This window comes from Pseudophryne corroboree, chromosome 3 (genome assembly GCF_028390025.1).
Source record: "Pseudophryne corroboree isolate aPseCor3 chromosome 3, aPseCor3.hap2, whole genome shotgun sequence".
Taxonomy (NCBI): domain Eukaryota; kingdom Metazoa; phylum Chordata; class Amphibia; order Anura; family Myobatrachidae; genus Pseudophryne; species Pseudophryne corroboree.
Window position 1 is genome coordinate 21,739,084 of NC_086446.1, and position 13,162 is coordinate 21,752,245.

At 45.1% G+C, this 13,162-nt stretch overlaps 1 protein-coding gene and 1 pseudogene across 1 annotated transcript in view; both read left to right on the forward strand.

Annotated features, from left to right (window-relative positions):
* Positions 1 to 13,162, forward strand: part of LOC135057082 (uncharacterized) — a 149,849-nt gene that overhangs the window by 35,111 nt on the left and 101,576 nt on the right. The window contains 1 exon segment of the mRNA XM_063962980.1: positions 7,476 to 9,288. Coding sequence (XP_063819050.1) covers positions 7,476 to 9,288 — 1,813 coding nt within the window.
* Positions 4,800 to 4,918, forward strand: LOC134897721 (5S ribosomal RNA; annotated as a pseudogene).

The window sequence follows — 13,162 nt, forward strand, 5'->3', positions numbered from 1 at the left end:
TGATGGAGGGGGAATTCCTGGTGTACATGGACTTCAAGGATGTGTACCTCCACATTCCCATTTGGTCGCCGCATCAGGCATATCTCAGGTTTTCACTGTTAGACGATCACTATCAGTTTCAGGCACTGCCGTTCGGTCTCTCCATGGCACCAAGGGTCTTCACCAAGGTGATGGCAGAGATGATGGTTCTCCGCAAGCAGGGGTTGAACATAATTTCATATCTGGACGATCTCCTGATCAAGGCGTCGTCCAGGGAGAAGTTGTTAAGATCCATTGCTCTCACGACACGTCTGCTCAAGGAGCACGGTGGGATCCTGAACCTTCCAAAGTCTCATCTGGGGCCGACAGGGAGGCTGTCTTTCCTGGGGATGATTTTCGACATGGAGGTTCAGAGGGTGTTTCTACCAGTAGAGAAAGCATTGGTGATACAAACAATGGTCTAGGATGTCTTGAAGCCTTCCCGGGTTTCGGTTCATCAGTGCATCCGCCTTCTGGGGAAGATGGTTGCCTCTTACGAGACTCTGCAGTACGGAGGGTTTCATGCTCGATCCTTTCAGCTGTATCTCTTCGACCGGTGGTCAGAATCTCGCCTACATATGCACCAGAGGATACGTCTCATCAAAAGCCAGGATTTCGCTCCTCTGGTGGCTACAACTACCACACCTTCTGGAAGGCCAAAGGTTCGGAGTTCAGGACTGGATCCTTCAAACCACAGGTGCAAGTCTAAGAGGTTGGGGAGCAGTCACTCAGGGAGAAACCTTCCAAGGAAGGTGGTAGTATCAAGAATCCCTTCTCCCAATAAACATCCTGGAGCTAAGGGCCGTGTACAACTGCCTTCTTCAAGCAGCACACCTTCTACAGGATCGAGCTGTTCAGGTGCAGTCGGACAACGTGATCACAGTGACCTACATAAACAGACAAGGCAGAACAAAGAGCAGGGCTGCAATGTCGGAGGTGTCAAGAATCCTCCTCTGGGCAGAAAGGCACGCAGTGGCAATGTCAGCAATCTTCATTCCGGGAGTAGACAACTGGGAAGCAGACTTCCTCAGCAGACACGATCTCCTTCCAGGAGAGTGGGGCCTTCATCCGGAGGTGTTCAAGGAGGTAACTGGTTGATGGGGGGTTTCTCACATAGACATGATGGCCTCCCGCCTCAACAAGAAGCTATGGAGGTACTGTTCCAGATCGAGAGACCCGCAGGCAGTGGCAGTGGACAGTGAACACCATGGGTGTTCACGTCTGTGTATGTATTCCCTCCACTTCCTCTGATTCCAAAAGTTCTTCAACTTGTAAGAAGAACAAATGTTCTCCCAATCCTCATTGCTCCGGACTGGCCAAGGAGGGCTTGGTACGCGGATCTGCTGGATCTTCTGCTGGAAGATCCAAGGACCTTACCTCTTCAGGAGGATCTGCTGCTGCAGGGGCTTATCAAGACTTGCCACGTCTATGTTTGACGGCATGGCGGTTGAGTGCCAGACCTTAGCTCGGAAGTGTATCTCGATGGATGTGATTCATACCCTGATACAGGCTAGGAAGGTGGTAACTTCTAAACATTACCATCGCATTTGGAAAAAATATGTGTCTTGGTGTAAATCCAAGAAATTTCCTGTTGTGGAGTTTCAACTTGGACGTTTCTCCTTTTCCTGTAAGCAGGTGTGGATATTGCCCTGAGATTGGGCTCCATCAAGGTCCAGATCTCAGCTTTGTCCATTTTCTTCCAAAAACAATTAGCTGTCCTCACTGAGGTTCAGACCTTTTCGAAAGGGGTTCTGCCCATCCAGCCTCCCTTTGTGGCGCCAGTGGCACCCTGGGATCTTGATGTGGTGTTGCAGTTCCTGCAATCTAATTGGTTTGATCCTCTACAGGAGGCTGAAATCAAGTTTATCACGTGGAAGGCGGTCACTTTGTTGGCCTTAGCTTCTGCTCGACGCGTGTCGGAATTGGGGGCTTTGTCCTGTAAAAGTCCCTATCTGATGTTCCATGAAGATAGGGCGGAACTCCGGACTCGTCCGCAGTTCCTGCCTAAGGTTGTTTCAGCCTTTCATATCAATCAACCTATTGTGGTGCCAGTGGCTAGTGACTCCTCAATTGCTTCAAAGGCCTTGGATGTTGTGAGGGCTTTGAAGATTTATGTGAAGAGGACCGCTCATCATACAAAAACTGACTCACTGTTTGTCCTCTATGGTCCCAAGAAATTTGGGTGTCCTGTTTCTAAGCAGTCAATTTCACGCTGGACCAGTTTCACCATCCAGCATACATATTCTACGGCAGGCTTGGTGTGTCCAAAATCTGTAAAGGCCCATTCTACTCATAGGGTGGGCTCTTCCTGGGCGGCTGCCCAGGGTGTCTCGGCTATATAGCTTTGCCGAGCAGCTACTTGGTCTGGGTAGAACATGTTTGCTAAGTTTTATAAGTTCGATACTTTGGCCTCTGAGGACCTCAAGTTTGGTCAAGCAGTTTTGCAGAAGCCTCCGTGCTCTCCCTCCCGTTCTGGGAGCTTTGGTACATCCCCATGGTACTAATATGGACCCCAGCATCCTCTAGGACACAAGAGAAAATAGGATTTGAATTACCTACCGGTAAATCCTTTTCTCGTAGTCCGTAGAGGATGCTGGGCGCCCGCCCAGCGCTTCATTTTCCTGCATTGGTTTTATAGTTCGGTACTGCCTGGTTCCTAGGTAAGTTCTGCGTTGTTTACTGTTTCAGTACTGTTTCAGCTGTTGCTGAGTTCTCCGGCCTGTTGGCCGGTTTTGCCTGTTGTGTGATCTGGTATGAATCTCTCCACTATCTGTGTATTTCCTTCTCTCGAAGTATATCGTTTCCTCAGGCACAGTTTCTAGACTGAGTCTGGTAGGAGGGGCATAGAGGGAGAAGCCAGCCCACACTCTCAAACTCTTAAAGTGCCAATGGCTCCTGGTGGACCCGTCTATACCCCATGGTACTAATATGGACCCCAGCATCCTCTACGGACTACGAGAAAAGGATTTACCGGTAGGTAATTAAAATCCTATTTTTCTCCCCCCTCCTGTTACCAAACTGCTTTATCTTTTGAATTTCTACCCAGAGAATTGGCAGCTAACAGCATAAGCTGTGAATAAACTGGGCCTCAGATATCTATGTCAGCTGTGATTGAATTGGGGCTCACTGCCTCATGTGTTATAGCGTGTCAGCATCTACTGAGCACATTAAGTGTTAGGCTTGCTACTCTATTTATCACACTCATTTGTTGTAAAGCCGGGGCACTTTTTCCTTCATAGTACCTATTGCTCATGTGGAATGCTTGTGAACCTAGAATTATTTCTACTGTGGCATTTCTGTACAATATGTGAGCAATCCAGGACTTGCTAGTCTCTCTGTCACACTTATTATTTTATGTACAGTTGTGAACAAGCTGGGGCTCGTTGCTCCACAGGTTACACTTTGTCTGTGTTGTGTAGTCTAGATATAGTTTGTGTCAGTAGGATTTATTCTTCAACTTCAGCAATACGCTATTATTGAATATGGTTACAATCTGTACAATTTTGGGCATTACCCTTTGTGTACAGCTTAAATCCAATCCTTAAATTCTCTCTTCAATTTCGGGGGTTACTCTCTCATCCCACGATTAACAGTGACGTTCTGCAATGCTCATGGTAACAGAACGCCACTCCCTGTAGGGACAGCAGAAGTACCACTCTACCCTTACATCGGAGCCACTGTCCGTTTCTGATTACTCTCATTCGGTCATTCGATGTTGAGACAGATGACTGAACAGCAAAAGTGTCAGAATATTTAGACTTGGCTCCCACTTTTATATATCTACTGCACACACTCCAAGACACATACTACCTAGCAACATTCATCTTGCTACGCCATTGGAACCAACTTAGACACACATTGGTCCAAATTATCATTGCCATACACAAGTCTTGTGACCTGCCTCATTCAGCAATACTCATAGAAACATAGAATTTGACGGCAGATAAGAACCACTTGGCCCATCTAGTCTGCCCCCTTTTTTTTTTATCCTTTAGGCAATCTCAACCCTTTTTGAACCTTAATTCTTTGTAAGGATATTCATATGCCTATCCCAAGCATGTTTGAATTGTTCTACAGTCTTAGCCTCTACCACCTCTGATGGGAGGCTATTCCACTTATCCACTACTCTTTCTGTGAAGTATTTTTTTTCTTAATTTTCCCCTGAACCTCCCCCCTTCAGTCTCGGTGTATGTCCTCGAGTTCTAATACTTCTCTTCCTTTGAAGAATGTTTCCCTCCTGAACTTTGTTAATACCCTTGATATATTTGAAAGTTTCTATCATGTCTCCCCTTTCCCTTCTCTCCTCCATACTATACATGTTAAGATCTTTTAGCCTTTCCGGGTACGTTTTGTGATGTAGGCCATGCACCATTTTAGTTGCCCTTCTTTGTACACTCTCTAATGTATTTATATCCTTCTGGAGATATGGTCTCCAGAACTGGACACAGTATTCCAGATAAGGCCACACCAATGACCTATACAGTGGCATTATAACTTATTTTTTCCTGCTACTGATTCCTCTCCCTGTGCAACCAAGCATCTGACTTGCCTTTCTCATTGCTTTGTTGCATTGCTTTCCTGCCTTTACGTCACTTGAAATAGTGACTCCTAGATCCCTTTCCTCCTCAGTAGTTTCCATTATATTGTAGTTGCCACGTTCTTGACCCCTAGCTACCTATTACAACAAACTCAGGCACACACCAGTATCAAGTAATATTGATATATTTAAGTCCCACAGGTTCCGGTGTGCTTGAAACATTGTGTGTGTTGGAGACCTATCTACCTATGGTCAGACCGCACTGGGTATGCCCAACCTCGTCTGATCTTGGAGGCTATGCACTGCAGGGCCTGGTCAGTACCTGGATGGGAGACCACCAGGGAATACTAGGTACCGTAGGTATTTTGTTCTCCCACACAGAATTCATTCTGTGACTCTTAGACAAGGTATAGATCATAGAATTAACTGACAATTGAATTACATTAAGCATAATAGAGTGACTTTATTCCCACAAATATTTCTCATTGTTAGGAGATACAGGCAACTCTGATAATTAAGGGAATACCTATGTAACCATTTTGCCTAGAATCATAGCATTAGTGCATTTATCTATATATGAACGTTTGCTCCCCTCTTTTTAAGTATATTTCAATAAAAGTTACATTTTTATATTTTCACATTCTTATTTTCTTAAGTGTGTCCTGGAAAAGACCTATAGTTATCTTTGTCATTTCAAAAGACCACACCCCCTGTTTCATAGTTTACTGAACTATTTTTCGGGAGCACCACCAACCTTTTGCTGAATTGATTCTGCTTAAGTAGGCTTGATGTTGGTCCAATAATAATTTAACTGATAAACAAATACTACAAACATATCCTGTGCAGATTTATACCCTCCTAGCAATATGTTTCCCTCCGTCACACTGATCACATGGCTTGCCAAGCGACAGCTATAGAGGATCTAACAGCACCAGGGGAGCCCAAGCTGACATGTTTCCCTCCATTACACTGATCACAGGGATTGCCAAGCGACAGCTATAGAGGATCTAACAGCACCAGGGGAGCCCAAGCTGACATGTTTCCCTCCATTACACTGATCACAGGGATTGCCAAGCGACAGCTATAGAGGATCTAACAGCACCAGGGGAGCCCAAGCTGAGATGTTTCCCTCCATTACACTGATCACATGGATTGCCAAGTGGCAGCAATAAAGGATCTAACAGCACCAGGGAGAACCCAAACTGAGATATGTTTCCCTCCGTCACACGGATCACATGGATTGCCAAGCGGCAGCAATAGAGGTTCTCACAACACCAGGAGAGCCCAAGCTGAGATATGTTTCCCCTCCATCACACTGATCACAGGGATTGCCAAGTGGAAGCAATAGAGGGTCTTACAGCACCAGGGGAGCCCAAGCTGAGATACGATTTCCCTCCGTCACACTGATCACAGGGATTGCCAAGCGGCAGCAATAAAGGATCTAACAGCACCAGGGGAGCCCAAACTGAGTTATGTTTCCCAAAGGTGGAGAAGACATAATTATGTGGACCTTCCCATTCTGGCTGTTCTGATGGGTTGGGTATGATTTACCGGCAGCCGGCATGCTGGCTGTCAGTATACCAACAGCAGCTGGAATTCTATCAGTGTGGCACCACACGGGCTCACTCCTCTTCGGTTCTATTCCCACTCGGTGGCATGGACCAGCCAACCGAGTGGGAATACCGGGCATTGGTCGGGATTCAGGGCGTCGAGATTCCACTGCTGTTGGATTCCGGTGCCGGTCTTCTGAGCACTAAGATCCCGACAGCCAGCATTTTAACTACATCCGGTTCTGATTGGTCCTACTTTTTGTTATAAGCTAGTCAGCTCTGCTCTACCCTGCCAGTTGTAGCTTCTACCATAGTGTAAGTTGCTGGTCTGTGTCCCAGAATCCTGTACTCTGATACTGTTCCAGTGCTTGGATTTTCTGCCATGCCTGAACATAGTTCCTGCTAATTCCATATTATCCTTGGTTATTGCCTTTACCATTTGTTTCCTTTTGTGCTTCTCTACCACAGCTCCACCTGCTAGCATCCCTACCTAGCTGCAATGTGCTCAGTTACCTAACCACATATAATGTCCCACCCGCTGCTGCTGTGACCCGTATCCTGCCAGTTACCCAGGGTGTGCCCTTCCCTTGTTGGCTATCAGTCTGCCTAGCGTTATTACTATAAATTATTCTGTGGTCTCCAGCCAATTGTGTAATCCCATCCTGCTCGAGGTTTAAGACCTGGTGGCATCCTAAGTACTGGAGTGTACATAAAACACTAAGGGAACAGAGGGGGATGTTACAGGCAGAAGACCCTCACAGTGGCTCTAGGAGGCTCATACAATTGTGCTGGAGTTCCATAACAATAAGAGGAAAGACCTGGTAGTCTTGTAAATCTTCAAGGCACATGTAGTTGGGGCTGTCAAAATTTCTTGGCACCTACAGGGGACTTGTGCAAGGCTGCAGTTGTCTTCACTCTACAAACACCTCTTCTATTTCACCAATGCTGTAGGCACACAATGTGGAAAGAAAATCCTTCAAGTTATGGTGCAATAATGTGTATAACACTGGTCTTTTTCAGTGAATAATTATTTCACATGCTTCCTTCATATAGAACCTATTTTGGTACATCTCCTTAGTCATGGAGTTTGAAAGAGAAACAAATTATGTTGCCTGAGAATTTTGTTACTCTGAAGAACTCCATGGTAGCCCCATATATCCCTCTCTTCTTTGTGTTTATATTTTGCATAAATAGTTGTGGAATTCACTTCAGACAATGATGGTAGGGAGGAGATCAGTGATAGACCTTCTTGGGATGTGAACTTTTACCTGTATCTCATGAGGAAGAGGCTATATCCCCCTAGCTATGGCTGCCGTGTAGTTCTTCCAGTAACATAATTTGCTTATATATATATATTTTATTCCCTGTAGGTGAATGTAACAGAAGAAATATATGGGCTGAACGTCCCATTGTATCGCAAGATTGTGAAATTGAAGCTAAAGATATCATGCGAGATTCTCTGGAAAACTCTGTGATCCAAATTCTACATCCAGAGCCTCAAAGTGCAGATATATTATCTCTTACCTCTAACCAAGAGGAATGTTCACCTGTTAACTCAGATATTGGTCCGTCCATCACATCTCTTAGAGAAGATACAATATTTCCCAGTACTGTACAGGACAAATGTTTTACACAGAGCACGAAGCTTATTACCCATCAGCCACCTGAGACAGGCGAGAGGCCATTTCCATGCTGTAAGTGTGGAAACTGTTTTTCACAGAAATCACATCTTCTTCTACATGAGAGAAGTCACACCGGTGAGAGGCCATTTTCCTGCTCTGAATGTGGAAAATGTTTTAAACTCAAATCACAGCTTGTTAAACATCAGAAAAGTCACACAGGTGAGAGGACGTTTCCATGCTCTGAGTGTGGGAAATGTTTTACATGCAAATCATATCTTGTTATACATGAGAGAAGTCACACAGGTGAGAAACCATTTCCATGTTCTGAGTGTGGGAAATGTTTTACATGCAAATCATATCTTGTTATACATGAGAGAAGTCACACAGGTGAGAAACCATTTCCATGTTCTGAGTGTGGGAAATGTTTTACAAGCAAATCACAGCTTGTTATACATGAGAGAAGTCACACAGGTGAGAAACCATTTCCATGTTCTGAGTGTGGGAAATGTTTTACATGCAAATCACAGCTTGTTATACATGAGAGAAGTCACACAGGTGAGAAACCATTTCCATGTTCTGAGTGTGGGAAATGTTTTACAAGCAAATCACAACTTGTTATACATGAGAGAAGTCACACAGGTGAGAAACCATTTCCATGTTCTGAGTGTGGGAAATGTTTTACAAGCAAATCATATCTTGTTAAACATGAGAGAAGTCACACAGGTGGGAAACTATTTCCATGTTCTGAGTGTGGGAAATGTTTTACTTGCAAATCACAGCTTGATATACATGAGAGAAGTCACACAGGTGAGAAACACTTTCCATGTTCTGAGTGTGGGAAATGTTTTGCACACAAATCACAGCTTGTTATACATGAGAGAAGTCACACAGGTGAGAAACCATTTCCATGTTCTGAGTGTGGGAAATGTTTTACTTACAAATCAACTCTTGATAATCATTATAGAAGTCACACAGGTGAGAGGACATTTCCATGCTCAGAGTGTGGGAAATGTTTTACATGCAAATCACAGCTTGATATACATGAGAGAAGTCACACAGGTGAGAAACCATTTCCATGTTCTGAGTGTGGGAAATGTTTTACACGCAAATCATATCTTGTTATACATGAGAGAAGTCACACAGGTGAGAAACCATTTCCATGTTCTGAGTGTGGGAAATGTTTTACACGCAAATCACAGCTTGATATACATGAGAGAAGTCACACAGGTGAGAAACCATTTCCATGTTCTGAGTGTGGGAAATGTTTTACACGCAAATCATATCTTGTTATACATGAGAGAATTCACACAGGTGAGAAACCATTTCCATGTTCTGAGTGTGGGAAATGTTTTAATAACAAATCAGATCTTGTTATACATGAAAGAAGTCACACAGGTGAGAAACCATTTCCATGTTCTGAGTGTGGGAAATGTTTTGCACGCAAATCACATCTTGTTATACATGAGAGAAGTCACACAGGTTAGAAACTATTTCCATGTTCTGAGTGTGGGAAATGTTTTACTCTCAAATCAAATCTTGTTAAACATCAGAGAAGTCACAGGTTAAAAGCCATTTCCCTGCTCTGAGTGTGGGAAATGTTTTGCAGAAAATCAACTCAATATTTCTAGAGAGGATATTCTAGAGTTGGCTTTGACATAAATGGACATCAGCAGACGCAAACTAATTAATAAAGGGAATAGAAAAGTTATAGAGTTTAGAAAAATATTTGTTTCATTTGTATAAAAAAACAAGTGTAAATATAATTATTATAAAATGTCATTTGCATAAAAAGTCTCAATAAAGTGGAGATGAAATAACACATAAGTTGTGTCTTATTGGTGTTAGTGGTGCCTATATGAAATATATGGAATACCACATGACAGTGTAGATCTACCTATTGCTAGAACTCCATCGGTGGGATGTGATGGAGTCCAGGATCACTGGAGGTGCAGGATGCTGGATGATCTCAGACGTTTTTGTAAAGGCACAATCACAAGGCGTGGTTTTGCATTGTAAGGTATTGCCCCTTTAAAAAAAAGTTCAGCTGGAATCCCGCACCTCTGGAAATCTCAGACTTCATCACATCCCGCCGCATATGTTCTTTCCAAGGATGGTCTAATAAAAAGGAAACTTCATCCTCCCTGACATCCTGCCGGTAGCCTCTGTAAAGCCAATGTTATGGAGAATACTCCTGGTGTAACAAGATCTGCAATAGCACAAATGATATGGACAGTGCATTCAATGTTCTGTTTAGTGTCATCAAAAATTATATAATAAAATACACAAATATGTCCAGATTACATTGTTCAAAGATAGAAAATATTGCTATCCCGAACCATGTGCCGACATGCTTCACACTGACGCTCTCTTCCCCAAGATTGCTCTCCTTTAATTGGAGGACTCTGTCTTATTTAGTAAACTCGCCAGACTTTGGAGCATCGCTTTTTAAATTATGCAGCTGACAATATTCAACATACAGAGGACATACATTTGTTTTGAGCTGCATCCAAGTCGGTACTCCGGGGTCACGTTATTGCATATGTCACCGCTAATCATTAAAGAGGCTGCAGGAACTTAGTTTAGCTGTCTCCAATTCTTACTCCGACCTGCTGAATAGCAACACCCCGGAGACCCGTCAGGTGTACACAGAAACTAAATCACTGGGGTAAATTTACTAAGGTCCCGATTTTGACCGAGATGCCGTTTTTTCTTCAAAGTGTCATCTCGGTAATTTACTAAACTCAAATCACGGCAGAGATGAGGGCATTCGTATTTTTTTGGAAGTAGTTGTAAAAAAATACGACTGAATACACCATCGGTCAAAATACGCCAGCAAATTAGTAGAACTCGGTCATTTACTAAAAAGTGCAAATCTCCAAAGAGGAAAACACTGCCGTGAAAAATTACAAATCGCAAAAAAGTGCCTATCAGTGGGAAGGGGTGGGAAAGTGGTTATTTAAAAAAAAAATGCGTGGGGTCCCCCCTCCTAAGCATAACCATCCTCGGGCTCTTTGAGCCGATCCTGGTTGCAAAAATATGGGGAAAAAAATGACAGGGGTTCCCCCATATTTAAGCAACCAGCATCGGGCTCTGCGCCTGGTCCTGGTTCCAAAAATACGGGGGACAAAAAGAGTAGGGGTCCCCCGTATTTTTAAAACCAGCACCGGGCTCCACTAGCTGGACAGATAATGCCACAGCCGGGGGTCACTTTTATATAGTGCCCTGCGGCCGTGGCATCAAAAATCCAACTAGTCACCCCTGGCCGGGGTACCCTGGGGGAGTGGGGACCCCTTCAATCAAGGGGTCCCCCCCCCCCAGCCACCCAAGGGCCAGGGGTGAAGCCCGAGGCTGTCCCCCCCATCCAATGGGCTGCGGATGGGGGGGCTGATAGCCTTTGTTGTAAATGAAAAGATATTGGCCCTCATTCCGAGTTGTTCGCTCTGTATTTTTCATCGCATCGCAGTGAAAATCCGCTTAGTACGCATGCGCAATGTTCGCACTGCGACTGCGCCAAGTAACTTTACTATGAAGAAAGTATTTTTACTCACGGCTTTTTCATCGCTCCGGCGATCGTAATGTGATTGACAGGAAATGGGTGTTACTGGGCGGAAACACGGCGTTTCAGGGGCGTGTGGCTGAAAACGCTACCGTTTCCGGAAAAAACGCAGGAGTGGCCGGGGAAACGGTGGGAGTGCCTGGGCGAACGCTGGGTGTGTTTGTGACGTCAACCAGGAACGACAAGCACTGAACTGATCGCACAGGCAGAGTAAGTCTGAAGCTACTCTGAAACTGCTAAGTAGTTAGTAATCGCAATATTGCGAATACATCGGTCGCAATTTTAAGAAGCTAAGATTCACTCCCAGTAGGCGGCGGCTTAGCGTGTGTAACTCTGCTAAATTTGCCTTGCGACCGATCAACTCGGAATGAGGGCCCTTGTTTTTAGTAGCAGTACTACAAGTCCCAGCAAGCCTCCCCCGCATGCTGGTACTTGGAGAACCACAAGTACCAGCATGCGGCGGAAAAAGGGGCCCGCTGGTACCTGTAGTACTACTACTAAAAAAAAAAAAAAAAAGACAAGACACACACACCTTGAAAGTAAAGATTTATTACATACATGCACACAAACATACATACATACTTACCTTATGTTCACACGCAGGTCGGTCCTCTTCTCCAGTAGAATCCAAGGGGTACCTGTTGAAAAAATTCTACTCACCAGATCCAAGGTCCCAGGCTCCTCCTCGCATCCATGTGTAATCCACGTACTTGAATAAAATAACAAACCGCATACACGAGCCACGAACTGAAAGGGGCCCCATGTTTTCACATGGGACTCCTTTCCCCGAATGCCAGGAACCCACTCTGACTTCTGTCTAAGTGGGTTTCTTCAGCCAATCAGGGAGCGCCACGTTGTAGCACTCTCCTGATCGGCTGTGTGCTCCTGTCCTTACTGACAGGCGGCACACGGCAGTGTTACAATGTAGCGCCTATGCGCTACATTGTAACCAATGATGGGAACTTTCTGCCCTGCGGTTGGGTTGACCTAAAGTGACGTCACCGCTGAGCAGAAAGTTCCCATCATTGGTTACAATGTAGCGCATAGGCGCTACATTGTAACACTGCTGTGTGCCGCCTGTCAGTGAGGACAGGAGCACACAGCCGATCAGGAGAGTGCTACAACGTGGCGCTCCCTGATTGGCTGAAGAAACCCACTTAGACAGAAGTCAGAGTGGGTTTCTGGCATTCGGGGAAAGGAGTCCCATGTGAAAACATGGGGCCCCTTTCAGTTCGTGGCTCGTGTATGCGGTTTGTTATTTTATTCAAGTACGTGGATTACACATGGATGCGAGGAGGAGCCTGGGACCTTGGATCTGGTGAGTAGAATTTTTTCAACAGGTACCCCTTGGATTCTACTGGAGAAGAGGACCGACCTGCGTGTGAACATAAGGTAAGTATGTATGTATGTTTGTGTGCATGTATGTAATAAATCTTTACTTTCAAGGTGTGTGTGTCTTGTCTTTTTTTTTTTTTAGTAGTAGTACTACAGGTACCAGCGGGCCGGTTTTTCCACCGCATGCTGGTACTTGTGGTTCTCCAAGTACCAGCATGCGGGGGAGGCTTGCTGGGACTTGTAGTACTGCTACTAAAAACAATATCTTTTCATTTACAACAAAGGCTATCAGCCCCCCCATCCGCAGCCCATTGGATGGGGGGGGACAGCCTCGGGCTTCACCCCTGGCCCTTGGGTGGCTGGGGGGGGGACCCCTTGATTGAAGGGGTCCCCACTCCCCCAGGGTACCCCGGCCAGGGGTGACTAGTTGGATTTTTTATGCCACGGCCGCAGGGCACTATATAAAAGTGACCCCCGGCTGTGGCATTATCTGTCCAGCTAGTGGAGCCCGGTGCTGGTTTTAAAAATACGGGGGCCCCCTACT